Source organism: Dipodomys ordii, unplaced genomic scaffold, assembly GCF_000151885.1.
Source record: "Dipodomys ordii isolate 6190 unplaced genomic scaffold, Dord_2.0 Scaffold166, whole genome shotgun sequence".
Lineage (NCBI taxonomy): Eukaryota > Metazoa > Chordata > Mammalia > Rodentia > Heteromyidae > Dipodomys > Dipodomys ordii.
In genome coordinates, this window is record NW_012267382.1 from 488,754 (window position 1) to 514,131 (window position 25,378).

The 25,378-nt window shown below is 52.8% G+C and overlaps 1 protein-coding gene across 1 annotated transcript; it reads left to right on the forward strand.

The window, feature by feature from the left end:
* The first annotated feature begins 4,296 nt into the window (after positions 1-4,296).
* On the forward strand, positions 4,297-25,263 carry Phrf1 (PHD and ring finger domains 1). The gene is made up of 16 exons (XM_013033346.1): positions 4,297-4,306; positions 5,200-5,405; positions 6,492-6,575; positions 8,397-8,515; positions 10,945-11,042; positions 11,344-11,519; positions 12,516-12,645; positions 15,210-15,337; positions 17,791-17,972; positions 18,140-18,259; positions 18,777-18,931; positions 19,336-22,008; positions 22,465-22,610; positions 22,748-23,008; positions 23,235-23,363; positions 25,084-25,263. The coding sequence occupies exons 1-16, from the start codon at positions 4,297-4,299 to the stop codon at positions 25,222-25,224; spliced, it is 4,758 nt and encodes a 1,585-aa protein (XP_012888800.1). The 3' UTR covers positions 25,225-25,263.
* The last annotated feature ends 115 nt before the right edge of the window (positions 25,264-25,378 follow it).

Genomic DNA, 25,378 nt, shown 5'->3' on the forward strand with positions numbered 1-25,378 from the left:
GGGGGGATCTCTGGAGGAGCAGTGGTGCCTGGTGCTTTCTCCAGGTTGCTGACTGCCCTTGGGAGGTTGTATATGGGTTTTTAACTTCAGCCTTCGCATCTGCCCGCGGGAAGGGCACCTGGGGCCGCGGCGGCCGGGGCCGGCTGAGTCCGAGGTGGAACGCGGGACTTGGCGTTCCTGGACCAGGCCTCCTCCGGACGGAAAGGACCTTGGGCCAGCAGCAGCAAGAGGCCTTTCCGGGACTGTCCCGGCGCTGTTGAGAACGCCCTGCCTGGCGCCACCAGCCCGGCTTTACTCAGAAGGGCGGCGTTGTAGCCTCGTGCTCAGCCTAGCGGAGACTTTCGGAGGCTCCTAGTGTCCACTTCCATTGCAGCGTTTCATACACGTCGTAATGGTACAGGATCGCGAAGAACAAGCCCGAGCTGGGTTCTGGGGGTTCATGCCTGTAATCCAGACCACTCAGGAGGTGGAAATCTGAGGATTTCAGTTCAAAGCCATCCTGGCAGGAAGGCCCATGAGGCCCAGCACAGTTAACCGATTAACCCGCACAAAGCTGGAAAGTAGAGATATGGCTCAAGTGGTTGATTGTCATCCTTGAGGAAAAAAGCCAAATGAGAGTGTACCAGTTCAAGCCTCAGGATGGCACCAAAGAAGAAAAAGTCAACCTGAATAGAGAAGCTGGAAGCAGGCTTTGCCCACTGCCTTTTTTTTTTTTTTTGCCATTCATGGGGCTTGAATTCTGGGCCTGAGCGATGTCCCTCAGTTCTTCAGGTCAAGGCATACACTCTACCACTTGAGCCACAGCTCCACTTCCGGTTTTCTGGTAGTTTATTAGAGATAAGAGTTTCACAGACTTTCCTGCCTAGGCTGGCTTTGAACCATGATCCTCAGATCTCAGCCTCCTTAGTAGCTAGAATTGCAGGTGTGAGCCACCAGTGCCCAGCTTTGCCCACTGCCTTTCATACGGTTTCCTCCCTGATTTCTCATGGCAGCCTTCTGAGGCAGGGCCTGACCCTTACTATGGCTCTCAGTGAAGAAAGAATCTAAGCGTTGCCGGTTCATATTTTGAACTTGGGAGTGTGAAATATGTTATTAGAGTGGGGATTTGCTCTTGTACATCAGACCTTAAACTACCCCATTTCTACCCTGTTGTCGTCTAGTGGTTTGGGGGCTAAATTTTCTGCTGTCTTTGAATTGTTTGCTGATTGGTTCATAAATGAGTATTCACCTTCCCCTCAGCTTTCTTCTGGACAGGGGCAGACAGGGCAGGCATTGTAGCATATGCCCTAGGATGATATGAGGTCACAGGTATGGGAAGGGTACAGGTGAGCAGAATTACAGATCTCTTGTCTTTCAACAGTAGCCACTTTTAGGTTTGATCTTTGATCCTTGATAGCCATGCGTCGTCTGGGTCCTAGTAGACACAGGAGCCCCTGGGCAGGACTCCTGGCTGCTAAACAGGGTATAGACTCTTCGTAAGGGGCTGTGGATACTTAGAACAGATAGAGAAAAGGTTAATAATTTGTCAAAACCACTTCTCAGATGACAACTGGCCAGTGAAAGCTTTCTCAAATTACATGCCCTTACTATGTAGAAAACTTGAGCTAGAACCTGGGGCTTTGTGGTGCCTCCTTACATGGGAGGTAGGGCAGTCCCTATCTTTGAGCTGGCCTTCACTCCTTCGTGAAGGTTATTTTGTGGAGGGATTACCCCTCTCCAGCCTCTGCTAGGTGTGTGTGATCCTTATGGCTGAAGGACATAAGCAAGCCTGCATCTCAGGGTTCAGTAAATAGACCTGACCTTGAGCACTTCTCTTACCCCTGTGTGGCGCTTTCCTTCAACTATAGATAAGAGGCTTGGTGGAAATGCACATGGTGCCACCGAGTGGGCTTCACTCACTGTGCCTCTGTGAACTGGGGTAAGCAGCACTGAGGACTATGTGCGTGGATTGGTTCTCCTTTGTGGACCCAAGTCTGAGGCTCTGGATAGGAGGAGGGTCATGTCCAGAAACAAGTCAAGTGTACTAGCTGTCTTTACAGGGCCTGCAGAGGGGCCCTGGTAGATTTCCTACTGACAGGTGAAAATAATTTGTTTCTTCAGCCTCCCCATCTGGGTACCACAGAAATTCCAAGGCCCCAGGAGGCTCAGCTGATAGTAGTCAACTGAATGAAGGCCAGTGGACCAGCCTTGGCCAAGAGTGACCTTTTCAGGGAGTGCTAGGCAGATAGACTGTTCTTCCCTAAGCCTCTGATGACCAGCTCTCAGTTGTGCAATGCTACTTTGCTCTGCTCAAAAGTCCACGTGGTTCATTCTTGGTGTTGAGACTCTTTTTTTTTGGGGGGGGTCCGGTCATGGGGCCTGAACTCTGGGCCTGGGCGCTGTACCTCAGCTCTTCAGCTCAAGGCTGGCGCTCTACAACTTGAGCCACAGCGCCACTTCTGGCTTTTTTCTGGATATGTGGTGCTGAGGAATCAAACCCAGGGCCTCATGCATGCGAGGCAAGCACTCTACCTCTGAGCCACCTTCCCAGCCCCCCTGCTATAGTCTTTAGTTTCCATGTTCAGTTTGATGACATGGTTTCATAGATGTCTCTTCTGGTAGGTGCGGAAAATGTGCAAGAACATCAAGAAGGGGCTGGGAAGGTGGCTCAGTGGTAGAATGCTTGCTTTGCATTCATGAGACACTGGGTTCAATTCCTCAGAACCACATAAGCATAAAAGCCGGAAGTGGAGGTGTGGCTCAAGTGGTAAAGTGCTCGCATTGATTTGAAGAGCTGCCCAGGCCCAGAGTTCAGGCCCCCAAAAAAAAGAACATCAATAAGCACAAGCTAAGCCAGGCACTGGTGGCTAACGCTTGTAATCCTAGCCATTCAAGAGGCTCAGATTTGAGGCTCATTGTTTAAAACCACTTTGGGTAGGAAAGTTCATGAGACTTTTATCTCCAATGAACTTCCAAAAAGCTGGAGGTGGAGGTGTAGCTCAGGTAGTGAAACGTCAGCAGAAAGCTCATGGACAGCACGGAGACCTGAGGTCAACCCCAGGGCTGGCACGAAGTAAAAGAGAGGAAAAAGAAGCACGAGCGCTGAGAGGACATGATCATCTTCTGGTGCAAGGTGGTTCAGATACCTACAAGGTTGTGTGGGCTGAGATTTCATCCAGCAGATAGGCTAGTTGGCAGGTCTGCCCTGTGGTTCGTTCTCTGCTGGTGCTTTCCAGAACTGGGCAAACTTCTTGTGTGGTTTTATTAAGAAAGTCTGAATACTAGCTGAGGTTTGTGCCCTTCACCTTTTTTAGGGAACAGTGCTTAAAAGGGCAGGTATGCTCTAGGTAACTTCCCCATCCTTCATAGCCACTTCGGCCTACAGGCAGCCAGGGCCTCAGGTGGGCTGCTTTCTGTCTTAGTTTTCATGCCAAGAGCAAGCACTTTTTTTTTTTTTTTTGTCGGTCGTGGGGCTTGAACTCTGGACCTCAGTGCTGTCCCTGCGCTCTTCAGCTCAAGGCAAGCGCTCTACTTCTTGAGACACAGCTCCACTTCCAGTTTTCTAGTGGTTTATTGGAAATCTGAGTCTCATGGACTTTTCTGCCCGGGCTGGCTTTGAACTGTGATCCTCAGATCTCAGCCTCCTGAGTAGCTAGGATTACATGCATGAGCCACCGGCGCCCGGCTAGAGCATGCACTTTTGATGCATCTCTAGCACCTGTGTTTTATTCTTTCACTATGATTCTGTGGCTGTCAGTGTTAGAAAATTGGAAGCACCTACCTCCTGGGCCTGCTGCTGGTGAGGCCCCAGCCCCAAACTTGAAAAATGGATCTGATAAAGCAAACGGCCCATTAAGAAATCTGCCAAGCCAGGCGCCCGTGGCTCATGCCTGTAATCCTAGCTACTCAGGAGGCTGAGATCTGAGGATCACAGTTCAAAGCCAACCCAGGCAAGGAAAGTCCTGAGACTCATCTCCAATAAACCACTAGAAAACCGGAAGTGGCTCTGAGGCTCAAGCGGTAGAGCGCATGCCTTGAGCTGAAGAGCTGAGGGATAGCACCCAAGCCCACAGTTCAAGCCCCACAACTGACCAAAAAAAAAAAAAGAAAAAGAAATTTGCCATTCAGGGGCTGCTGTCCTAAAATAGGCATGCCTGGAGGCTCAACAGTTGTTCCATTCTTTGAGACCCATTCTGGCCCTGGGGTCCATGGCTTTAATTGGGCTCTGACTCTGCCCTAAGTCTTGGGCTTGAGCAGCTGATGTGGCTGCTCAGTCACTATCCCTGTCCGCTTGACTCAGAAACAGCTCTGGTTGAAATGGATTCAGGTTAGTAGCTGTGGCAACCATAGCTTGCAGGTCATGAGGACCGGACTCACCAGGCACAGGTGCACTGAGTACCTTCCAGGTAGATGGAGAATGTATCCCTCAAGGACTTTCTTTTTTTTTTAGTTGGATATGGGGCTTGAACTCTGGGCCTGGACACTGTCCATCAGCTCTTCAGCTCAAAGCTAGTGCTCTACCACTTGAGCCACAGTGCAACTTCTGGCTTTTTCTGTTTATGTGGTGCTGAGGAATTGAACCCAGGGCCTCATTCATGCAAGGCAGGCACTCTACCACTGAGCCACCTTCCCAGCCCCCCACAAGGTACTGGGGCTTGAACTCAGGGCTTTGTGCTCTTGCTTAGCTTGTAAATTCAAGGCAAGCCCTTCACCACTTGAACCAGACATCACTTCTAGTTTTTTGTTGGTTAATTGGAGATAAGAGTCCCTGGGATTTATCTGCACAGGCTGGCTTCAAATCTTGATCCTTTAGACCTGTCTCCTGAGTAGTTAGGATTATAGGCCTGAGCCACCAGTACCCAGCCCTCAAAGACTTATCTGAAAGCTGTTTTCCTGAGTGAATCTTGAGCCTGCTCCCAGCCATGAGCTTTTGCTCATGTAGTCGTGTGTGTGTGTGTGTGTGTGTGTGTGTGTGTGTGTGTGTGTGTGAAACTCAGGGGAAGGCTAGCACTCTGCCACTTTGAGCCACAGCTTCACTTCCTGTTTTCTCATGGTTAATTGGAAGATTAGAGTCTCACGGACTTTCTTGCCCAGGGTGGCTTTGAACCACAATTCTCAGATCTCACCCTCCTGAGTGGTTAGGATTAGAGCTGTGAGCCACCAGCACCCAGCTCCCAACCCTTTCTTTCACTGAAATTGTAATGTTTTGATTTACCCAAGGTTCTGAGGATTCTGAAGATGATATACAAACCTTAGTGGCGGCAGCAGATGCTCGGGGGAAGCTGGATCCCAGCGGTGCACTCAATTCTGACGATGATGCAGAAAGCTGCCCCATTTGCCTCAATGCATTCAGAGACCAGGCTCTGGGCACCCCAGAGACCTGCACCCATTACTTCTGCCTAGACTGTATTGTCGAATGGTCCAGGGTGAGTGGGTTTTGCTGGGATTCTGCTTTGGATGGCTCCCACTTAGAATTGCTGTGCCTGGCTCTCTGATAGTAAAGAACTAAAGTCTGCACTTTTGAGAGCTGAGCCCTGGGCTTTCAGAACTGTTAATGAGACTTGGCTTACTGTGATGGTTGTGTCTGTGGTTGAGGGGCGCAAGAGAAGGGGACTACAGTTTTCCTGGGAACCCAGACATTAAAACATGAATTGATATACGAGCAGAGCTTATGTGTGCTGCAGCCCCAGAGCATGTTGCTACCTGGGAGGATCTTACAGATCTGATGGTCAACACTTAGTCCTGACTGTCAGCATTGGAGAGGACAAGCGAGTAGCTTGTTGACTATCTTCCTTCCCTTCCTTTCCTCCCTCCCTTTTGTTCCAGTACTGAGGTTTAAACTGAAAAGATGTTTGTTTTATTATATACAGTGAACTTCAGTAAGTCCACTTGAAAGGTTCTTGGTAAAGATAACTAGAAAACAAACATTTATCGTATTTTACCACTAAGTCATCTTTGCAGCCCCCCAGAAAATGTTTAAAAAATATTTTTTTGGGGGGGCAGTGTAGTCATGGAGATGGGAAGACAGGGATGGAAGGGGAAAAGGAGGAGACAACAATGCTTGATAAGAAATGTGCTTATTACCCTGCTCATGTAATTGAGACCCCTCTGTACGGTATTTTCACAATAAAAAAAAGTTTTTAGTATACATTTTCTTTTCTTTCTTTCTTTCTTTTTTTTTGGTCAGTTATAGAGCTTGAACTCTGGGTCTGGGCACTGTCTCTCAGCTGTTCAGCTCAAGACTAGCACTCTAGTACCTGAGCCATGCCCCACTTCTGGTTTTCTGGTGGTTAATTGGTAATAGGACTTTCCTGCCCTGGCTGGCTTTGACTGCAATCCTCAGATCTTAGCCTCCTGAGGAGCTAGGATTACAGGTGTGAGCCACTGGCACCTGGCTTTTAGTATACATTTTAAAAAGCCAACCCTTGATTTAGAGAAAAATTTTATTTTGAAGACAGTATTGACATGAAGGTGATTCTGTTGGGCTGTAATACAATTTTTATTTCTCACAGAATGCCAACTCCTGTCCAGTTGATCGAACCATATTTAAATGTATTTGTATTCGAGCTGAGTTTGGTGGTAAAATCTTAAAGAAGGTAAGTATGCATGCTGCCCACCCCCTTCTTCCCTTACCTTATAGGAAAGAGCTTGCTTTTAAAACTTGGTTACAGGGGCTGGGAAGGTGGCTCAGTGGTAGAGTGCTTGCCTTGCTTGCATGAGGCCCTGGGTTTGATTCTTCAGTACCACATAAGCAAAAAGAAAAAGGCCGGAAGTAGCGCTGTGGCTCAAGTGGTAGAGCGCTAGCCTTGAGCTGGGGATCTGAGGGACAGCGCCCAGGCCCAGAGTTCAGGCTCCACGACCGGACCCCCCCCCCCAAAAGAAAAAGTAAAAAATAAAATAAATAAATAAAGCTGGGTTACACTGGATGGGCGATTTCTCCACACATTTGCATTGAATTCCAATCAGTTTCATCCCCTGTCACACACATCCTACCCCCTCTGCCCAAATCGAGCAGCCCCAGCAGGTTTCCTTGTGCTGCTTTCCTAGCTAGAAGCAAGCATTTCCTTCATACTCCCCACCAGCATAGCCCTCTCTAAGTAGGTTTTAGAAATGGACTTGTGCTTTTGTGGCCCTGAGCACGATGAAGCCCAGAGCTAGAATTGTCATCTGATGAGAAAGAGTCCTGGTCTTTCGCCCTCATCACCCACTCATCATAGTGTCTCTGGGCATGTGGCTGGAGAGGAAATGTGGTGCAAGTTTAGGCCCGCTCTAGGACCAGAATTCAGAAAGTACTGGGTTACTTATTGTGTAGAGCTGGAAGGAAGAAGGCATATTCCTCTGCTCTTAATTCCCCTTTGCTAAGTTGTTCTTGTATGTTTGTTTTTTGCTGTACTGGACTAGAACTAGGGCCTTGTAAATGTTAGGAAAACACTACCATTGAGCTACATCCTCAGCCTTGGACTTTTGAGACAGAGTCTTGCTTTGTAACTCAGACTAGCCTTCACTCCATCATCCTGTCTCTACCTCTTGGTGTTTCTGGTATGTTCCACTATAGTGTGTGTGTGCATGTGTATGTGTGTGTGTGCACGTGTGCATGCGCGCGCGCGCTCGTATCACTGGGCATTGAACCCAGGGTCTATGTGTGCTAGACAAGCATTGTACCATTGAGCCATACCCCAGATCCTCTTCCGTTGATGAGCAGCCCTGGGCAAGGCTGTAGGGATCTGTCTGAGATTCCTACAAGCTTGATATATATATATATATTTTCTTTTTTTTTTTTTGGTCCTGTCGTGGGGCCGGAACTCTGGGCCTGGGCGCTGTCCCTCAGATCCCCAGCTCAAGGCTAGCACTCTACCACTTGAGCCACAGCGCCACTTCCGGCTTTTTTCTTATGTGGTGCTGAGGAATCGAACCCAGGGCCTCATACATGCAAGGCAAGCACTCTACCACTGAGCCACCTTCCCAGCCCTTGATATATTTTTTTTAACACTGAGCCTGGGTGCTGTCCCTGAAGTCTTTTGCTCAAGGCTAGCACTCTACCACTTTGAGCCACCACTCCACTACCAGTTTTAGGGTAGTAAATTGGAGATAAGAGTCTCTTGGGGACTTTTCTGCTGTTCTGCCCTAGCTGGCTTCAAATCAGAATCATCATATTTCAGGCTCCTCAGTAGCTAGAATTAGAGGCATGAGTCATCAGCACCCGGCTTATTTATTTATTTATTTATTTGTTGGTCCTGGGTCTTGAACTCTGGGCCTGGGCGCTGTCCCTGTGCTCTTCAGCTCAAGGCTAGTGCTCTGCCACTTGAGCCACAGGTCCTCTGGGCCAATAAAGCCTGAACAGATCTTAAAATTGTATTATGAACTGACACCTAGATTCTGGGGTCCATTAGGTATGTAACCAACAGATTTGTCATTAGATTCCAGTGGAGAACACCAGAGCCCAGGAGGAGGAAGAGGAAGACCCAACCTTTTGTGAGGTGTGTGGCAGGTGTGACCGTGAGGACCGGCTCCTGCTCTGTGATGGCTGTGATGCTGGGTAAGGGCGCGGGGCTCTGGTATATGCTGGAATGTGTTACCTGGGTTGTGTAGAGGGCAAGGGGTATCACCTGGGGCTCATGGGGGACTGAGCCCCACAGACAGTGACATCAGGGGCTTTCCTAGCTCTCGACATTGTACCTCTACATTTTCTATAAAGCATTCTGAGGCTGCCCAGAGTCACACAGTACACTAAGACAAAGCGAAGGAAGGCTGGGGAACCACAGGGAGATTGGGCCTGGCCTAGCAGTGTACATGCCGACCTAGAGTTGTTGGGAAATGGATCCTGCAGCTACATCATCCTGGCCACAGTACAAATTCCTTGGGCTGGGAAGGTGGTTCAGTGGTAGAGCCCTTGCTTTGCATGCATGAGGCCCTGGGTTCGATTCTTCAGCACCACATAAGCAAAAAGAAAAAGGCCGGAAGTGGCGCTGTGGCTCAAGTGGTAGAGTGCTAGCCTTGAGCTGAAGAGCTGAGGGACAGCGCCCAGGCCCAGAATTCAGGCCCCACGACCGGACCCCCCAAAAAAAATCCTTTACCTTTATTTGGGAGGGGGAGGCCTGGGGCTTGCCTTCTAACCTCTTTCTTATGAATAGTTGGGATTACAGGTATGTGCCATCTCACCAAATTTACTTGTTGAGAAGTCTCTATAACTTATCCACGTTGGTCCTGAACCATGATCCCCTCAGTCTCTGTGTCCTATGTAACTGAGACTGTAGGTCTGCTGCCATGCCTGGCACTCTTGACCATTATTAATTTTTTTTAATTTTATTTTTTTTGTCACATGTAGGGTTTGAACTCTGGCTCCTTCCCTTGTGTATTTGTGCCTAGCCAAGATCTTCATCTTTACTGATGGTCCACATGTATATGTATATGTATATATATATATATATATACATATTTTAAATTTATTATTATTTTTTTTGCCAATCCTGGGGCTTGAACTCAAGGGCTAGGCACTGTCCTTGAGCTTCTTTTTTTGGTCGGTCGTGGGGCTTGAACTCTGGGCCTGAGCACTGTCAGTCCCTCAGCTCTTTAGCTCAAGGCTAGTACTCTACCACTTGAGCTACAGCGCCACTTCCAGTTTTCTGGTGGTTTATTGGAGATAAGAGTTTCACGGACTTTCCTGCCCAGGCTGGCTTTGAACTGCGATCCTCAGATCTCAGCCTCCTGAGTAGCTAGGATTACAGGCGTGAGCCACCAGTGCCCAGCCTGTCCTTGAGCTTTTTTTGCTCAAGATTAGCACTCTACCACTTAAGCCACAGTGCTACTTCGGGCTTTGTCTATGTGGTACTGTGGAACCGGACTCAGGGCTTCATGCATGTTAGCCACTAAGCCACATTCCTAGTCCCGGAAACAAGTTTTAAAAAGACCGTAGTTAGGTGATGTTTCAGTTTAGCTTGGACCAAAAGACCTTTTCTTCTCTAGCTCAGGCACTTAGGCACTGACATTTGAAATTCCTGGGACCCCTGTGAGTGATGGTGGGAAGGTGTGGAGTGAAGAGAAGGGTGGGCTGCTGTGTCACATTGCTGGAGAGGCCTCGCCTCACTAAGGATGACCTGCTACAGTTAGCTGCCTTGTGACTTCAGTGCCAAGGCAGGAGTCTCACTGTTAGCTTAGCAGTACCAGCTAAGACTCCAGGAGTGTGACCTGATCAGCATGGACACAGCAGCGGAAGGCCAGACTCCATAAAAATATCAAGCTTTCATTTCTTCAGACTGGACGCTAGAAGGCCAAGCTTTGATGGAATTGATTTATTTATTTATTTTTTGGTTGGTTGTGGGGCTTGAAGTCAGGGCCTTGGTGGTATCCCTGAGCTTTTCTGTTCAAAGCTAGTACTCTACCATTTGAGCCACAGCTCCACTTCCGGTTTTCTGGTGATTAATTGGAGATAAGAGTCTCCTGGACTTTCCTGCCTGGGTTGGCTTTGAACCTCAATCCTCAGGTCTCAGCCTCCTGAGTAGCTGGGATTACAGATGTGAACCACTGGTGCCTGGCTTTCCACACCCTTTCTAGCCACCTCTTCCAGGAACCTTTTTGTGTCCAGATGCCAAAGCTCACCAGGCCCTGTCTTTCTGAGCCTGTAAAGAGCCTCAGTTGCAAAGGCATAACTGAAGCATAGACACCCATTTGGAAATATGGACAGAGAAACAACCAATGCTAAGACTTCAGTCCAGTTCTCCAGTCTCCTATTATTGGACAACTTGGTCTGGGCACAGAAGATCAGTGCCTGACCTGCCTTGAGGAGGAAGTTAGGGCCAGCATACTTGGGGGCTGGCCACATGGGCAAGGGCCAGAGCGTATGCTCGGTCACATCACATAGGATGTTCGGTCTGTAACAAAGGCACTGAAGGCCTCGGCATATCTGATTGTCAGCTGAGTCGCTGGGCTTCCTTGCTGGGATAGACACTCTTCCTCTTGTTCCTGTAGGTACCACATGGAGTGTTTGGATCCTCCCCTTCAAGAAGTGCCTGTGGATGAGTGGTTCTGTCCAGAGTGTGCTGCCCCTGGTGGTGTCCCTGCCAGTGGTAATGTGCTGCCTTACCCCAGAGTGCTTGGGTCCTGCCTGGTGTCCGAAGTCCCAGAGAAGGGCCTTGGGTCAGAGTGTGGTAGGGAATGACCTTGGCTTCTGTTATGATGGGGCTTTGGCTGGTAGCTGGAGGAACTTTACCTCTGGAGGCAGTCATGAGTCATCAGATTGGGACTTCTAGTCCGCAAGGTCTGGAGCATTTGACTTCTGCTTACATGACCCAGGCAGTCATCCTACATGGGTGATCCTGTGATACACAGGACGTGAGCCCCAGCAGCTCAGGGTTCTCTTTTCCTAAGATATAGTTCCTGTAAGCGAAGAAGAGGTCTCCCAGCTGCTGGCCGACGTGGTGCCCACCACTGGCAGATTGCGGCCTCATACAGGCAGGACCCGAGCCATTGCCAGGACGCGGCAGAGCGAGAGAGTGAGGGCCACTGTGAACCGGAACCGGATCTCCACTGCCAGTAGGGTGCAGGTAGGCGGCCAACACTGGGCCTGTTCTGACCAGAGAGGTCTCAGTGCTGTGAGAACTGGATTGAAGAGCTATCCCTGTGCCATGGAAGTTCAGGTCTGCAGAGGGCCTGTGTGCCACACCCAGCGTAGCCTGGTAAGAGGGCATGTGAGTACACCTTACATGTGTAGGTCAGCCCAGCAAACTCTCCAAGCCAGAAGCTTGGGTTCTGACCCAGAGTACATGGTCCCTCCTGTAGCCCAGAGGCCCTGTGCTGGCTCTCTGACCCACGGAGGGCGGTCCCTCCTGTGTCCAGGAGGTCGCAGCTGGCTCTCACACTTTTAAGGCTTGCAAGTGAACCTTCCTCACAAACAAGTCCCGGTATTGAAGGTTCCATCTCCATCGCTGCCACCCTCTCTGTGTCGTAGGGCACCTGGTAGTTCTTTTCTGAGGTTCCTGTGGGCAGCAGAGCGATAGTGTGGCCTGAGTGCCACGTGGATCAGAGAGACTGAGGTCCTGTCTCCCCCACAGCATTCCCACCTGACTCCCAGTGATACCCTCTAGCTCCTCCCTCCCTCCCAGGGTCTGCTGCCTTCCTTGGAGTGCAGTTTCTCACTTACCTCTGGGATTGGTCTGTTCTGTCCTCGCCATCCATGCCTTCCCTAGTTCTCTCCAGGTGCCCTTGGCTACACACCTGCTTCACCAAGGCCACATGGCTGGCTCCTGCTCCCATCTGCCTTCTTCCTCTGCTTGGAACTCTTGATCAATGCCTAACCCTCACAGCCTATTCCTCCCCCAAGCTTGTTTCCTGGACACGCTTTCAGGCAGGCCCTGACTCTCGTGAAGCTGAGGGAGGTGAAAGAGGCCTAAGGCTCCTGTGGGCCATACTCAGAGCTCTGAGCAGGTGTCTGTGGTGGCACTGTCCCCTTAACATGGTCCTCCTTGGTGTTCCCTCCCCCACAAAAAATGAAGGGTAGTCTTCACGGCATCCCCCACTGATCCTGCTATTGCTGTGTGCAGCACGTGCCCAGGTACCTCATGTCTTCTCTGCTGGATGAGACGATTGAGGCCGTCGCAACTGGTCTGAGCACTGCTGTGTACCAGCGCCCTCTGACGCCACGCACTCCTGTTAAACGGAAAAGGAAAACCGGTAAGCCTGGCACGGTGGACGCTCCTCCCACCGTCATTTCTGCCCTGGAGTCCAGGAATGTGTTCACCACCATTTTCTCCTCTGCAACTTTAGTTGCTCAGTCAAAAATACAGGCAGGCCGGGCACTGGTGGCTCACGCCTGTTATCCTAGCTACTCAGGAGGCTGAGATCTGAGGATCGCGGTTCGAAGCCAGCCCGGGCAGGAGAGACTGTGAGACTCTTATCTCCAATAAACCACCAGAAAACCGGAAGTGGCGCTGTAGCTCAAGTGGTAGAGTGCTAGCCTTGAGCTGAAGAGCTGAGGGACAGCGCCCAGGCCCAGAGTTCAAGCCCCACGACCGACAAAAAAAAAAAAAATACAGGCAGTTCTTCATATCTGTGTTTCTCATTCATAAACTCCTCCATCTGTGGATCCAAAATGTTTGGAGAAACAGTCCCATCTATATTGAATACATACAGTCTTTGCTTTTGTCATTCCCTGAATAATGTAGTATTTTGTATAGTATGTTAGGTATTACAAAGAAACTGTAGCCGATTTAAAATATGTGCAAATACTGTATACTGTTTTATAGAAGACTTGAGCATCAGTAGATTTTATGGTTTTTGAGGTCCTGAACTTTTTTTTGTTGTTGGTTTTTGGGCCTGAATGCTGCGCCTGGGCACTGTCTCAGAGCCAAACTGCCCAAACTTTGAATTATACACTCCTTTCTGTCTTGCCTGGAATTCTACCCCTGGTGATTAAATCTTCCAATACAAAAGTCTCCTAAAATGAAGGTTCATGCAGACCTCTTTTTTCTTTTTCTTTTTTTTTTTGCTCATGACTAGCACTCTACCACTTGAGCCACAGCTCCATTTATGTCTTTTTTGGTAGTTACAGTAATTGGAGATTAGAGTCTTAGGACTCTTTTGCCCTGGGCTGGCTTCAGACTGTGATCCTCAGATCTTGACCTCCGGCATAGCTAGGATTATAGGCATGAGCCACTAGCACCCATCTGAGTGTGGGTTTCTTTTTTTTTTTTGGTTGGTCCTGGGACTTGAACTCTGGGCCAGGGCGCTGTCCCTCAGCTCTTCAGCTCAAGGCGGGTTTTCTGGTGGTTTATTGGAGATAGGAGTCTCATGGTCTCTCTCCTGCCCGGGCTGGCTTTGAACCGCAATCCTCAGATCAGCCTCCTGAGTAGCAAGGATTACAGGCGTGAGCCACCAGCGCCCAGCTCTTTTTTTTTTATTATTAAAAATTTTTCTTGTAAAGATGATGTACAGAGGGCTTCCATTTATATATGTCAGGCAATAAATACATTTTCTTTTTAACAGTGTGCCACCCCCCTCCCTCATTCTCCTGGTTTTTCATATATATTTTTGTTTTGTAATTATGTAAAAGCTTTTAAAGTCAGATCTTGGTTGGCATCAGTAACTCACTTCTGTAATCCTAGCTACTCAAGAGGCTGAAATTTAAGGTTCAAGACTTGAAGTTAGGGACTGGGAAGTTGGCTTAGTGGTAGAGTGCTTGCCTTGCATGTATGAGGCCATAGGTTCAATTCCTTAGTATCACATAAGCAGAAAAAAGCCAGAAGTGGCGCTGTGGCTCAAGTGATAGGCGCTAAAAAAGACTTGAATCTACTCTAGGCAGACACATCCAAGAGACTTTTTCTTTTCTTTTCTTTCTTTCTTTCTTTTTTTTTTTATTGTTGGTCATGGGGCCTGAACTCTAGGCCTGGGCACTGCCCCTCAGCTCTTCAGCTCAAGGCTAGCGCTCTACCACTCGAGCCACAGCTCCACTTCCGGCTTTTTCTGCTTATGTGGTGCTGAGGAATCAATCCCAGGGCCTCATGCATGCAAGGCAAGCACTCTACCACTGAGCCACCTTCCCAGCTCCCAAGAGACTTTTATCTCCACTTAACCAACTAAAGAAAGTCGGGGCATAACTCAAGGAGCTAACCATGAGCAGAGAAAGCTGATAAATCAAGATTGTGAGGCCTTGAATTCAAGGCTCAGTACCAGCATACATAAAAGAAACAAGTCAGGTCTTCTCAGAACTACTCAGAAGTCAGATCCCATCCTTACTTGCCACTTGTTTCCCCCATCTCAAAATGTTTATGGTTTATTTCTCATTTAAAAGTCTAGGACACCGGGCGCTGGGGCGCTGGTGGCTCACACCTGTCATCCTAACTACTCAGAAGGCTGAGACCTGAGGATCACAGTTCAAAGCCAGCCTGAGCAGGAAAGTCCATGAGACTCTTATCTCCAGTTAACTACCAGAAAACCAGAATTGACACTGTGGCTCAAAGGGGTAGAGCACTAGCGTTGAGCTAAAGAGCTGAGGGACATTGCCCAGTCCCAGCATTCAAGATCCACAACCTACAAAAAAAAGAAGTCCAGGCCATAGCAAGCAGTGATAAAGCCCATGCATCCCAAGCATAAGAGCTTGTCAAGCCCCAGCACTGCCCCCCAAAAGTCTAAGCTGGCACTTGGAGTCTTGTAGTACCCCAGTCTTTTACCTGCTCCCTGGGTTCTGTGCTTTCAGGGCCTTGCACATAGTGGAACATAAGAATCTAACATTTTTTTAGGGAGACGGAAGAAGGTACTGGGAAGAAAGAAAACCCAGTCTAGATCATCAGTGAAAAGTAAGAATGGTCGTGCAAGAGCTAAGAAACGCCAATACCATGTGAAAAAGAGAAAGGGGAAAAAGACAAAGGTAAGAACCTGCAGTGGTTTTCAGACCTGGCGGCTTAACTCCTATGGGTCTCGCCGCAGACGACACCAGAGTGCTTCTCTCTGCAGCTACTTTGCAGTTCCCTGAGAACAGTCAGCTTCTCTTGGGGCAGAAGTCAAAAGAGGATAGGGAATGCCTCCAATCCCCTGAAGCCAGATATACTGAGGGTGTGTACAGGATAGACAGGGGTTGTAGGATAACCCCTGGGAGCCATGTGGGCAGAGAAGTCACATTCACGCGGTGTCTGCTTGGTCTGGGCAGCTGGCTCATGGTGTCTGGGATGGGAGCAGGTGGGTATGGACAGGAAGGAGGCAAGCCCTCTAGGCGGAGGACTCTTGGTCACAAGCAGCCGAGAGCCCCAGCAGCCTGGGCCATAGCCACTAACTGGTGGAGACACTTTCCTGCCAGCTCTTGCCTAGTAGAAGGTAGAAGTAGGCAAAAGTGTGTGGTGTCTTTGCCCCACATACCTGGTTCACCTGCTGTCAGAGCTTGGGGGGTAGTGATGGCAGGGATACGCTCAGGCCTTTGCCCATAGGCAGCACCCTGGTGGTTCAATGGATAGCCTCATGCTGTCATCGGGCCCCTCCTAGCTGTTGTCCTTACATAGATCCCTAGGCTGTCACAGAGCATATTTCTTACATAACACAAAGCTGAATCACAACCATTAGCCAAGTGTTTGCCACATCTTTTTCTGGATCTATATAATTTTTTAAAGTTATTTGTGTTTTTTTCATTTGTTTCTGTCAGTCGTGAGGCTTGAACGCAGGGCTGGGTGCTGTCCCTGAGCTTTTTTGCTCAACGGTAGCACTCTACCTCTTTGAGACACAGCGCCACTTCCAGTTTTCTGGTGGTTAATTGGAGATAGGAGTCTCACGGACTTTCTTGCCCTGGAGAGCTTTGAACCGCACAGATCTCAGCCTCTGAGTATATAGGATTATAGGCATGAGCCACCAGCACCCATTTTAGGTTTTTTGTTGTGGTTGTTTGTGGTGGTCATGGGGTCTGAACTAAGGGCCTAGGCGCTATCCCTGAGTGCTTTTGCTCAAGGCTAGAGATCTGTCACTTTGGGCACTATCTCCAGTTTTCTGGTGGAGATAAGAATCTCATGGATTTTCTTGCCTGGGCTGGCTTTGAACCAGCATCCTCAAATCTCAGCTTCGTGAGTAGCTAGGATTATAAGCATGAGCCACCAGCACCAGGGTAGATTTTATTCTTTTTATTTATTTTTTGTAGCATTGAAGGTTGGCCTCAGGGCCTTGAACTTGCTAGAGAGGCATTCTACCCTGGGTCATATCTTCACCTTGGTTGGTTATTGTTGATGTTTTTGCTTCTAGTCCTGGAGCTTGAACTCTGGGCCTGGGTGTCAGGGCCTGGGTGTCAGGGCCTGGGTGCCATTGCTGATCTTTTTTCTTTTCTTTTTTTGCCAGTTCTGGGGCTGGTGAACTTAGGGCCTGGACACTGGCCCTGAGCTTCTTACTATTTGGAGGGGGGGTCTGGTTGTGGGGCCTGAACTCTGAGCCTGGGCGTTGTCCCTCAGCTCTTCAGCTCAAAGCTAGCGCTCTACCACTTGAGCCACAGCACCACTTCCAGCTTTTTTCTTTTTGCTTATGTGGTACTGAGGAATCGAACCCAGGGCCTCATGCATGCAAGGCAAACGCTCTACCACTGAGCCACCTTCCCAGCCCTCCCTGAGCTTCTTTTGCTCAAGGCTAGCACTCTATCACTTGAGCTACAATGCCACTTCTGGTTTTTTCTTTGTATGTGGTACTGAAGGAATTCATGCATGCTAGGCAAGCACTCTGCCACCACTAAGCCACATTCCCAGCCCTCACTGATTTTGTTTAAGGATAGTACTCTACCACTTGGGCCACATCTCCACTTCTGGCCTTTTGGTAGTTGGAGATCAGTCTCCCTCAGTCCTTTTATTTATCTTATTTTTTTTGTGCTGTCCTGGAGCTTGAACCAGGGCCTGGCCTCTGTCCTTGAGCTTTGTTGTTCACTGTATCACTTGAGCTACAACTCCACTTCTGGCTTTTCTTTTCTTTTTTTTTTTTTTTTTTTTGTCGGTTGTGGGGCCTGAACTCTGGGCCTGGGCGCTGTCCCTCAGTTCTTCAGCTCAAGGCTAGCCCTCTACCACTTGAGCTACAGTGCCACTTCCAGCTTTTTCTGCTTATGTGGTGCTGAAAAATCGAACCCAGGGCCCCATGCATGCAAGACAAGCGCTCTACCACGGAGCCACCTTCCCAGCCCAACTTCTGGCTTTTTTTTGATAGTTCAGTAGAGATTCTCACGGACTTTCCTGCCCGGGCTGGCTTTAAGCCACGATCCTCAGATCTCAGCCTCCTGAGTAGCTAGCATAATAGACATGAGCCCCTACTTCCAACCTACATGTCATTCTTGCTCATCAGGTATTCCTTTCTGTTGCTTCTGTTCAGAATGACGTCACAGCTCGCGCTCGTATAGCGCGGACGCTGGGCCTCCGCAGGCCTGTGCACGGCACCTGCGTGCCATCAGTGTACAAGCCAGTAGACCCCTCGCTGGGGCTAATGCGAGCAGATACCGGAGCAGCTTCCCTGTCCCTGTTTGGAGACCCCTACGAGCTGGACCCCTTTGACAGGTGACTACACAGCTGACCATCTGACAGGGGCACCAGCTCCCGTCACCCTTGGACCTGGAGGGTTGTGGGCCTGGCGTTCTCTAGATCTCTCTCAGATTTGTTTAACACAGGCAAGCCCTGCTGGCGCCGAGCCGTCATCCCTCCCTTTGACACGTGTTCCTTTCCAGCAGCGAAGAGCTCTCCACCGAGCCCCCTTCCCCTCTGAGTGCCAAGAGGAGGGCGCTGTCCCGCTCGGCCCTGCAGTCTCACCAGCCTGTGGCTAGACCTGTCTCTATGGGACTTCCCAGGTACGTGTGGGAGGGCCACGCAGGGGCCGTGGCCACATGGCTGGGCACCCTCTGTGGTCTCCCCTTGGCTCTGGAATGTTTGAGGTCAGTGCCATGCTGCATCAGGGCCTGAGAGCCCCTGGCAGAAGAGGAATGGGGCCTCTGCCAAGGCAGGAGCCCCGGTCCACACTCACCAACTCTAGAGACCACTTCCTGCCAGGCACACGCCTGTCATCCCAGCTACTCAGGAGGCTGAGATCTGAGGATCACGGTTCAAAGCCAGCCTGGGCAGGAAAGGCTATGAGATGCTTATCTCCAATGAGCCACCAGAAAACCAGAAGTGGTGCTGTGGCTCAAGTGGTAGAGCGCTCGCGTTGAGCTGAGGGACAGCGCCCAGGCCCAGAGTTCAAGCCCCACAACTGACCAAAAAGAAAAAAGTTTTCCTGCCAGCTCTTGACCTGGTAGTAAACAGGGGCAGGCATAAGTGTCAGAGCTGTGGAGGGGGTGGTCTCAGGAATCTCCCTGGGTCTGCCCATAGGAGACAGGTCCCTGCCATGGCCCCAGAGCCTGGTGTGGAGGAAGCCCCGGTCCCTGACCTTCTGGGGAGCATCCTGTCTGGCCAGAGCCTTCTGATGATGAGCAGCGCTGACGTCATCATCCACCGGGACGGCTCTCTCAGTGCCAAGAGGGCAGGTAAGCACCTTGGGTTGTCACCCCTTCCTTCCAGCTCTGGGAGGGGAGACCCACTTTCTCCAGAGGCACGCATGTCAGCCCAGCTTCTCAGGCTCTGCTGTGAGTGAACCAGAGAGCTGAGGGCCGGGAGCCTACGGAGCTTAAACACCAGGCAGTCGTCACGTCAGAGCAGTGTGGAGTGGAGCTCGGTGAGAGTGGCATGTCTGTGGTTCCTCACGACCCCACGCCCATGGCTGGCCCAGTGCAGCTGCAGAACACATCCTACCCCACAGTTCACCTCTATAAAGCAGCAGCAACAGAAGTAGCAGTGGGGGTGAGGAGTAGGGGGTATGGCAGGGGCACACCTGCAAGCAGACAGGACAGGAACGAGGTGAAATGATTGCCATCTGATCTGTGTTGTTCAGCTCCCGTGTCCCTCCAGCGCACCATTGCAGCTCCATCTAGAAGGGAGGACGCGGCGGGAGCCAGGGATGCTGACGCTGTGCAGCCTGGCACGCCACCGTCAGGGAGCGCAGCCAGCGGACTCAACGCCAGTGGCCAGCCACAGAGCTCTGGCCTAAGCTGCTGGGGCAGGTCGGCCCTGCACCGCAGCCCTGCCCACACAGTGGGGGCACCTGTGAGGCCGGGCTCATCTGCGATCCCTGGGCCAGGCCACGCCCAGAAGCCATCAAACCAGAGTGGCCCTAGACCGAGTGGCCCTAGACAGAGTGGACCTAGACAGAGTGGACCTAGACAGAGTGGCAAACTCGGGCTTAATGGCGCCAGTGCACAGGTCTTGCCTCTTGTTTCTGCCTCGTCTAATATCTCTACCGGCCATTCGAACCCTCCATCTAGAAGCACAACCCTTGGACATACCCCAAAAGTAGTTCCCAGGAGAGCCAGTATCTCAGAGCTGCCTAGGATACCAAAGATCCAAAGGGACAGCAGTGGCAGCAGACGGGGCCCGGCCCGAGGTCAGAGCGTCGAGATCCCCAGCATGTGCATCAGCCGCCTGACGGGTAGAGAGGGCCCAGGGCAGCCAGGGCGGGACAGGGCCGAGAGCAAGCCAAGCAGCAGGGCCCCCCAGGAGCCCAGCTCACAAATGGGCAGCTCCCGTTCCCACGGAAGCTTGGCCCCACTGGGGGCTTCAAGAGGGAAGGGTGTTGGGTCGACCTTCGAGAGCTTCCGGATCAATATCCCAGGAAACACTGCGCACTGTAACCAGGTGTCTAGCCCTGGCTTCTGTAATACATTCCGGCCTGTGGACAGCAAGGTGCAGAAGAAGGAGAATCCTTCCCCTCTCTTCTCCATCAAAAAGACAAAGCAGCTCAAGAGTGAGATATACGACCCCTTTGACCCCACTGGCTCTGACTCAAGCCCTCGAAGCAGCAGCCCTGAGAGCCTTGGCCCCAGCCTCCTGCCATCTGAGATCACCAGGACCATCTCCATCCATAGCCCTAAGGCTCCCCCGTGCCTGGCTGTGCGCTGCGTCACCTCCTACAGGGTAGACAGCGTCTTTGGGAGTGAACCAGAGCCAGACCCGCCTGGAGAGTCCACATCCAGCACACTCAAGTTCCAGAGCGAGGGCCCTACCCAGGGGGCCTCTTACCTGGAAAGAGAAAGGCTAGATGAGGATCCCACAGAGCGTCAGAGTCCCGCCCTGCGGACGCAGCGGTCCTCCCCGGCAGACCCCTGGGACGACGACGATGGAGCGTCCCCTGGCCCCTGCTTTGGCTCCGAGGAGCGGACGGTGACTTGTGTGACTGTCCTGGCACCAGATGCTACGCCCAGCCCCCCTGTGCGGCAGGTGACCACCCACAGGGTTGTGGAGCTGCGGGCCCCGTCGCGCTCCCCGTCCACTTGCAGTTCCCGAGGTGGGAAGAAGGCCAAGAGAAAGAGGTCGGCCAGGGAGCACCGGAGGATGCGCTCCAGTACCCGTTCTGGCTCCAGGGACAGGACTTCGCACTCAGCATCACCTGTGGCTGAGGAGCATGCCAGGAGGCACCGGGCCACGGCCAAGGGCCGAAGATCTTCCAGTGACCGTGCCAGCAGCCAGGAGAAAGCAAAGAGGAAGAAGGCCAAGGACAGGGATAAAGAGTGGAGGCGGGGTTCTCGGGGCCGGAGCCGGAGGCAGTCCCAGTCCCGCTCTGTGAGCCCCGGCAGCTCCTCCGAGCGCAGGAGGAAGAGGAGGCGTCGCTCGGGGTCCAGGCCTCGTGGGAGGGAGTGCTCCCCTCCCAGCAGCCTCGAGAGGACCCGGAGGCACAAGCACCAGCGAGAGCGCAGCCGAGAGCGAGCCGATAGGAAGGAGAGCTCATCCCGGTCTCAAGAGAGGAGGCGGTGGAGATCGCCGTCACCGGGCTCGGAGCACAGGGCTCGGCAGCCTCGTCCCCACGAGAAGCTGCCTCGTTCCCCGGAGAGGAAGGACACTGGGAGGGAGGCTTCCCCCGCCCCCGCTCCGCAGCAGGATGGAGACCACCCGGAAACACTGCCGGCCGCAGCAGGAGTGGGCACCTTGCCAGAAGTGGTGCTGGCTGACCCAGACCCCTCTGCGGCGCCCCCTGCCCTGGAGGTGCCGGCCGAGTGCCCACTCGAGGATCTGGATTATGGCGACTCTGTGGAGGCAGGCCACGTCTTCGAGGACTTTTCAAACGAAGCCATCTTTATCCAGCTTGATGATATGAGCTCACCTCCTTCCCCTGAAAGCACCGACTCCTCCCCAGAGCGAGACCTTCCGCCAAATCCTGCCCTGCCCCTGGCCAGCCAGCTGCATGATACCACCCTGGCAGCCATCCAGAGGGAGGTGTCCCTCATCCATGATGGCCTCTCACAGCCCACACCACCACCAGAGGGCCCCCCAGAACAGTGTCCACTCGGGCAGGGTGTGGCAGAGACGCTTGCCCCCACTCCCAGTGCCCTGGCTGTGGCCCCTGAGGTGAAGGAGGGTACCCCCTCACAGAACGAGGGGGCCTGTGAGGGGGTCAGGCCCGAGGACGCTGTGACACAGGCCCCGCTTTTGCGGTCCAGAGCTCTGGTGAAGAGAGTCACCTGGAACCTACAAGAGGCTGAAGGCGGCGTCCCAGCCCCGGACAGAGCCCCACGTGAGTAGGCACTTGAAGAGGCGGGGGTGGCGGGGGCATCACTGCGATCTGTGGGGGAGGCAGACACCCCAAGAGCCTCTTGCTACCCCTGGCTCTTCTTTTTTTTTTTTTTTTTTTTTTGTCGGTCATGGGGCTTGAACTCTGGGCCTGGGCGCTGTCCCTCAGCTCTTCAGCTCAAGGCGAGTGCTCTACCATTTGAGCCACAGCGCCACTTCCAGCTTTTTTTTTTTATGTGGTGCTGAGGAATCGAACCCAGGGCCTCATGCATGCGAGGCAAGCGCTCTACCACTGAGCCACCTTCCCAGCCCTTTCCTGGCTCTCTGGGGCTTACACACACTTAATCCAGTTCCTTGGAGACGGGCAGATCTATGGCTCAGCCTGTGATCACATTGCTGGATAGCTTGCACAAGGAGCGGGCCACAGGGTACCTACATCCTCTGTCTCTTGGGCCCTCAGGGACATTACTTCACAGACCTCAGGAAGGGACCTGGGATGCGGAGGACGGGGCCCCCACGGGGGTTCAGCAGGTGCTGTTCTCCCAGCTGACCCCTCCCAGCCACATGCTCCTGGAGACTGGGTTCCCTGACACAGACTCCTCTCAGGTGAGTGCGGGGCCATGTGCTGGGACAGTGGGCCGTGCAGGCAGGGGTCCGGCCTGACAGAGGGTCCTGCTTCCCTTCTGCCTGGCCCCTTCTGCTCTGGGAGTGGCTCAGGACTCAGTAGGAACATTCTTGTCCAGGTTTACAGCCCAAACATGCCTCCTGCTCCAGCTCAGCCCGCAAGCATCCTGCCCTACCCACTGGTCAGCCCGCCCCCGGTCCAGTTTATCCTGCAGGGGAGTCTTCCTTTGACAGGCTGTGGCCCAGTACAGGGCCTGGCCCCTGTACCCACCATGTTAGCCACAGCCTCAGAGCTGGCTGGTCAAGCCACAACGGCCAATAACTCAGAGGAGAGGACTGCCCCTCCCAGGCCATCTGCAGAGAAGACCAAGAAGGAAGAGGTAAGCACTACCCCTTCCTGTGCGGGCTTCCATCTTGTTTTGAAACCAGAGTCCTTGGGAGGGGTTCGAGAACGGAATCTAGCACAGCAGCTTTGGTAGGGGACAGCGGATGTTGTCTCTAATACTCCTGGGCTGGAGGAATTGCCCAGCACTGCAGGCCTCCAGCCATAGGGTCCCTGGGCCAAGGCCTGCCGTTCTGCGTGGTCCCACGCGTTCTCTCTTGCAGTACATGAAGAAGCTCCACATGCAGGAGCGGGCAGTGGAGGAGGTGAAGCTGGCCATCAAGCCCTTCTACCAGAGGAGGGAGGTGACCAAGGAGGAGTACAAGGACATCCTGCGCAAAGCCGTCCAGAAGGTGGGCCTGAACGGGCGCGCGGGCGCGGGGAGGTGGGCTTGGACGGGCGCGCGTGCGCGGGGAGGTGGGCCTGGACGGGCATGCATGCGCGGGGAGGTGGGCTTGGACGGGCGTGCGTGCGCGGGGAGGTGGGCTTGGACGGGCGTGCGCAGGGAGGTGGGCTTGGACGGGCGTGCGCGGGGAGGTGGGCTTGGACGGGCATGCGTGCGCAGGGAGGTGGGCCTGGACGGGCATGCATGCGCGGGGAGGTGGGCCTGGACGGGCATGCATGCGCGGGGAGGTGGGCTTGGACGGGCGTGCGCAGGGAGGTGGGCTTGGACGGGCGTGCGCAGGGAGGTGGGCTTGGACGGGCGTGCACAGGGAGGTGGGCTTGGACGGGCGCGCGTGCGCGGGGAGGTGGGCCTGGACGGGCGCGCGTGCGCGGGGAGGTGGGCCTGGACGGGCGTGCGTGCGCGGGGAGGTGGGCTTGGACGGGCGTGCGTGCGCGGGGAGGTGGGCTTGGACGGGCGTGCGTGCGCGGGGAGGTGGGCTTGGACAGGCATGCGTGCGCGGGGAGGTGGGCTTGGAAGGGCGTGCGCAGGGAGGTGGGCTTGGACGGGCGTGCGCAGGGAGGTGGGCTTGGACGGGCGTGCGTGCGCGGGAAGGTGGGCTTGGACGGGCATGCGTGCGCAGGGAGGTGGGCTTGGACGGGCGTGCGTGCGCGGGAAGGTGGGCTTGGACGGGCGGGCGCGCGGCTGTCACTACACAGAAGGTGGGCTTGGACGGGCGAGCACGGCTGTCGTTACATCAAATGCCCAGGCCAAAGCGGTGCTGTGGCTCAAGTGGTGGAGCACTAGCTTTGGGCACCTAGCCCCTGAGTTCAAGCCCCATGACTGGCAGAAAAACCTCAACAAAACCAGAAAGCCCAGTCCTGAATATGATAGGCTACTGCCATTTTTTTGTCTCACAGACTTTCGGGGCCTATAAATGAACTGTGGATCAGCTGACTGGGCCATGTTGACAGTTGAAAAGGCAGATACCAGCCAGGCACTGGTGGCTCACATCTATAATCCTAGCTACTCAGGAGGCTGAGATCTGAGGATCGTGGTTCAAAGCCAGCCCGGGCAGAAAGGTTGTGAGACTCTTAACTCTCCTGTGTAACCAGCAGAAGATCAGAAATAGCCCTTTTGCTCAAGTGGTAGAGCCTAGCCTTGAAATGAAGAACTCAGGGATTGCACACCGGCCTAGAGGTCAAGCCCCACAACCAACAACAACAACAAAAAAGGCAAATCCTAGGGACGTTTAAGATTGCCTAGTCTAGGGCTGGGAAGGTGGCTCAGTGGTAGAGCGCTTACCTTGCATGCCTGAGGCCCTGGGTTCGATTCCTCAGCACCACATAGGCAAAAAGAAAAAACTGGAAGTGGCGCTGTGGCTCAAGTGGTAGAGCGCTAGCCTTGAGCTGAAGAGCTGAGGGACAGTGCCCAGACCAGAGTTCAGGCCCCACGACCGGCCCAAAAAATAAAAATAATAAATTGCCTAGGCTACTCCTGGCCCGTAGATAAGGCCCTGAGAAATGAACAGGACTGTCTGTGGTGCTGAGTCTCCAGTTCACAGGAAGGCCCTGCAGCCCTGTAAGATGGCAAGCAAGCTGCCAGGGAATGCTTCCTGGAGATGGCAGACAGGTCTGCCACGGTCAGTGCCTGGTGTTCGAGGCCTCAGAGTAACTATCTTCTTCCTGCAGATTTGCCACAGCAAGAGTGGGGAGATCAACCCCGTGAAGGTGGCCAACTTGGTGAAGGCATACGTGGACAAGTACAAGCACATGCGTAGGCACAAGAAGGCGGAGGCTGGGGAGGAAGTGCCTGCCCAGGCCGAAGCCTGAGGCCAGGAGCGCTGGGCAGGCCCCTGGGGACACTGCAAAGGTCTGGGACCACCAGCACTCCTGCCGCCAGGCTTCCATGACCACACCTGTCTGCACCTGTCTTGCTCACGGTTGAAAACTGGACTTTTTTTATATGTATATTATAAATACAATG